The sequence below is a fragment of the Papio anubis genome, chromosome 6 (genome assembly GCF_008728515.1).
Source record: "Papio anubis isolate 15944 chromosome 6, Panubis1.0, whole genome shotgun sequence".
In the NCBI taxonomy this organism is placed as follows: Eukaryota; Metazoa; Chordata; class Mammalia; order Primates; family Cercopithecidae; genus Papio; species Papio anubis.
The window spans coordinates 30,845,720-30,850,260 of NC_044981.1; the positions used below are offsets into that span (position 1 = coordinate 30,845,720).

A 4,541-nucleotide genomic window follows, 5' to 3' on the forward strand; every position below is an offset into this window, starting at 1 on the left:
GGCTATTAGAATTTTATTTTATTTTGTTTTTTCCTTGTGCAGCACCAAAGTTGGCAAAAGGAAGGAGAGGCTGATAGAAATAAACAGGGGAGGCCGGGCGCGGTGGCTCATGCCTGTAATCCCAGTACTTTGGGAGGCTGAGGTGGGTGGATCACTAGGTCAGGAGTTCGAGACCATCCTCGCCAACGTAGTGAAACCCCCGTCTCTACTAAAAATACAAAAATTAGCTAGGTGTGGTGGCAGGCGCCTGTAGTCCCAGCAACTTGGGAGGCTGAGGCGGGAGAATCGCTTGAACCTGGGAGGTGGAGGTTGCAGTGAGCTGAGACCACACCATTCTACTCCAACCTGGGTGACAGAGTGAGATTCTCTCAAAAACAACAAAAACAACAACAACAAACCAGAAAGAAATAGGGAAACAGAGGGAGTGCATGTGGCTAGCAGGGCTAGCAGGGGGTTGAAAAAGAGACATTCAGTTGACTGAGAAATGTTTACACAGGGAGAAAAGAGACCTTAAAGCAGTATGTACACACTGAAGTCTAAAATATCGGTTTTAATTAGTCAAATTTTGACTATAGAGCTCTAAAAAATCCTTTCAAATCTCTTATTAACAGATTTTAGCCAGGAGGAACAGTTGATATTCCTGGCTTTTCACCTTCTTTACCAAAAGGTATCCTCCCAAGTGCCTTAACCAAAGTTATGACTATTAGGCCACAAGGTGGATGGCCCTTAGTTGTTCCCTGATAAGGTGGCAAACCTGAGCTATGGCAGAAATGTTTAATTTTTTTTTTTTTTTTTTTTAGTCTTGCTCTGTTGCCCAGGCTGGGCTGCTTGTGGTATGATCTGGCTCCTGCAGCCTCACCTCCCAGGTGCAAAGGGATTCTCCTCAGCCTCCTGAGTAGCTGGGACTACAGGTGCCCACCACCACCCTGGCTAATTTTGTATTTTTGGTAGAGACAGGATTTCACCATGTTGGCCGTTGGTCTCAGTCTCTTGATCGTGATCCACGGTCCTGCGACCCCAAAGTGGAACCAACCAGTGGAAGCCATCGCACCTAGCACAGGGGGTGACTTTAATTTTAACTTCACGAGGAAGTGTTTGAAGTCAGATTTTTTTGCTCTTAATTTAGTCGAGGGAATTTTGGAAGGCTAGCCGTGACACTACTATGTGTCCTTTTAAGACTTGCTGTTTTCATTAATTGTTTAGATTAAGAGATCTCTGAAATCTTTAAATGAATAGCACAGAGAGGCTGGGAAGGTGAGCTTATTATATAAATGAAACCTCTCAGGTAGTCAAATTTTATCTTTTTTAACCAGCTGGGGGTTTTACAGGTTGCAGCCATTTTCTACTGCAGCTGGGCTTTTGAGTATAGCTCCTGGGCCAGGGATCTCTATCTGCTCCCCAGAGGCTTGTACCTAGACACGGAGCTCCCTGGGCTTCTCAGTGGAGTGGGATTAAACTAATGGCTAGAAATGGAGAAAGGGAGGTGGACTTTCCCACTTACAGCCAGACCCACACAGCACAGCTCCAGGGGCCTCAGCCCCCTGCTGACAGTGCTCTCCCTCCCTGATTCCCCTCACCAGGGCCCTGGCCCCACCACACAGCTGAGCTGGCCCAAGCCAAAGAGTTGCTGGAGCAGCAGCTGGAGTGGATCAGGCCCTGCTGGAGGGGTTGGGAGGCCCAGGCCCTGGTGGTCAAGATTCAGAAGCTGAAGGAACAGATGAGGAGCAAAGAGCCTGGAAGGAGACACCCAAGCACAGGGTGCCCCTTGGCACCCCTCATCATGGAAATGCACACCACCCTGGGAACCTGGGATCAGAAACATCCCAGCTGCTCCCAGGCCACAGGGAAAATGGAAGAGACCACAAAAGGCCAGAAGTTGGCAGTGTGATGGTTAATACTGAGGGTCAACTTGGTTGGATTGAAGGATGCAAAGTGTGATTCTGGGTGGCCATCTGTGAGGGTGTGTGTTGCCAAAAGTTAACATTTGGAGTCAGTGGACTGGGAAGGCAGACTCACCCTCAATCTGGGTGGGGAGCGTAATCAGCAGCTGCTAGTATGGCCAAGAATGTAAACGGGGAGAAAGAAAATGTAGAAAGGCTAGGGCCAGCCTCCCAGCCTACATCTTTCTCCCCATGATGGATCTTCCCACTGCCCTCAGACATCAAGCTCCAGTTCTTCAGCTTTGGGACTCAGACTGGCTTCCCTGCTCCTCAGCTTGCAGCAACCTATTGTGGGACCATGTGATCATGTGAGTTAACACTACTTAATAAATCCCCCTTTATATATATGTTTATTCTGTCTAGTTCAGAGCCACAATTTAATACAGGCCAGGTGGTGGGGAATGAGGCTCTGCAGTCTCAGTTCCATCCCTCATACTGACCTCACAGTGCTTTCAGCCTTACAGGAATTTACCCTGGATGGAGTGTCCTGTAACCTCTCTAAAACACAGTAAGAAGATGTAGCATGCAGATACCACAGACACACATGTGTTCCATTTTTATTTAGGATTTTTTTTTTTTTTTTTTTTTTTGTGAGATGGAATTTTGCTCTTGTTGCCCAGGCGGAGTGCAATGGCACAATCTTAGCTCACTGCAACTTCTACCTCCGAGGTTCCAAGCGTTCATCCAGGCCTCAGCCTCCCAAGTAGCTGGGATTACAGGCGCCCGTCATCACGCTGGTTATTTTTGTATTTGTAGTAGACACGGGGTTTCTCCATATTGGTCAGGCTGGTCTTGAACTCCCAACTTCAGGTGATCCACCCGCCTCAGCCTCCCAAAATGCAGGGATTATAGGCGTGGCCCCATTCATGCCAACCCAGTTAAGTTTTAAAATTCCGACCAATCAGGAATGGGGTTCAGGGTGGGTACTTCCAGTGCAGAAAAGGGAAGTCATAACCAAATTACCAGGGACTGTCAGGGGTAGAGGCAGTAGCATCTCCTACACCCCCACCCTGCTGTCTTCTCCTGAAAGACAGATGATCACATCCCTAGAACACAGTAGGTCCTCTACTGTGTGTCTGTTCAGCTGAAGAAAATATGGCACAGTCAGAATACAAAGGCGTAAAGGGAAGTGAGGCAGGAGGTGCCTGCAAGGCACACATGCAGATGCTGGTGTACTGCCTGGGTTCAGAGGATGGACTTGGGGGTGGGAAGGCGGTGTATGATGAGGTGAAGAGAGAGACCCCACATAGAGAGGGTCAGGAAAACATCAACACAGTATCAAGACAGAGGGGCATGGAACCCGTCAGTGTCCATTGTATGCATCAGGTGCCCATGACCTGTGTGGTGGGATTTAGGACAAACACACTAAGGAACAGGGAGGACCTAAAGGGTTTCATGAGATCAGCACTCACAGTGGAGGAGACGTCTGTCTCATTAGGCAGCTCCTAACACTGACCTCAAAGTGATGCTGCCCATCACAGTGGATCCTTGCATCATTCTCATCTGACACAAATGTGATGGCCAAGCCCTGTTCTAAACCAGCCTGCTCTGGCCACCTGAAAGGAGACAGAGGGTAGAAACAGAAGACCCCAAAAAAGGAAGACACCCAGAGGGAGGGAAGAGGATGTAAGGTGTGAAAAGATACAAAAAATAAGGAATGGGAGAGTGGGCATCCTTCTGGGTGTGGAGCTCACCTGTCACTGATAAAGGCAATGTTAATCCACTGGATGTCTATGATGTGGCCCAATAGGTTGATAACCATAGAACTGGTCATTGAAAATCTTTTGGGGTCATTCTTGGACATGTGCAGAACAGCAAACAATTTTAGTCACCTGATGTGGTTCCTTGGCTTCCCATTCAGTTTTCCTTATGCCTCAACTGCTGCTATGACTGCCGGCTGCCCTCCACATTCCCCTAAATTCCAGATGGGTGTGAGGAGGTAAGAGCGGGAAGAAATAGTGGATTGTGGATTGAGGTGCAATGTCCCACCACTGGAGGTGGCAAGCGGACAGATTCATACGCTGGCACTGAAGAGGCTCCTGCCCTTTGCACAGTGTGTTTGGTCACCCCAGTGCTCAGGCTGAACCCTGAGAAGAACAAGGAACTTGGACTGTCTGAAGGCCCTTGGGTGGTGTTTAAGTCGCCTGGCCACTGTGTCCTGGCTGAATGTATACATGCAGATGGAATCTTTTTTTTTTTTTTTTTGAGACGGAGTCTGACTCTGTCGCCCAGGCTAGAGTGCAGTGGCCGCGATCTCAGCTCACTGCAAGCTCCGCCTCCCAGGTTCACAACATTCTCCTGCCTCAGCCTTCCGAGTAGCTGGGACTACAGGCACCCGCCACCACGCCCGGCTAAGTTTTTGTACTTTTAGTAGAGATGGGGTTTCATCGCGTTAGCCAGGATGGTCTTGATCTCCTGACCTCGTGATTTGCCTGCCTTGGCCTCCCAAAGTGCTGGGATTACAGGCGTGAGCCACTGCGCCCGGCCTGCAGATGGCATCTCTAAATGACTTATACAAAGTGCTACTGCCACAGCATCCCCAGCAATTTTTTACAGATTGTGGAGCTTTCAGATCTCCATGTGCTGGATACTGACTGTTCA

General features: G+C 48.9%; 1 protein-coding gene across 1 annotated transcript; it reads right to left on the reverse strand.

The window, feature by feature from the left end:
• Nucleotides 1–3,272: 3,272 nt before the first annotated feature.
• Nucleotides 3,273–4,171, reverse strand: LOC116275443 (spliceosome RNA helicase DDX39B-like). Its single transcript, XM_031667653.1, has 2 exons — nucleotides 3,635–4,171; nucleotides 3,273–3,496 (listed from the first exon to the last, which is right to left on the reverse strand). The coding sequence occupies exons 1-2, from the start codon at nucleotides 3,742–3,744 to the stop codon at nucleotides 3,349–3,351; spliced, it is 258 nt and encodes an 85-aa protein (XP_031523513.1). The 5' UTR covers nucleotides 3,745–4,171; the 3' UTR covers nucleotides 3,273–3,348.
• Nucleotides 4,172–4,541: the final 370 nt, after the last annotated feature.

Bases quoted from the DNA above. Each gene is read 5' to 3' on its own strand.
- LOC116275443 (XM_031667653.1), bottom strand. From the start codon at position 3,744: ATGTCCAAGAATGACCCCAAAAGATTTTCAATGACCAGTTCTATGGTT. The intron at 3,497-3,634 runs GTGAGCTCCACA...GTCTCCTTTCAG, and splicing joins ATTGCCTTTATCAGTGACAG to GTGGCCAGAGCAGGCTGGTT.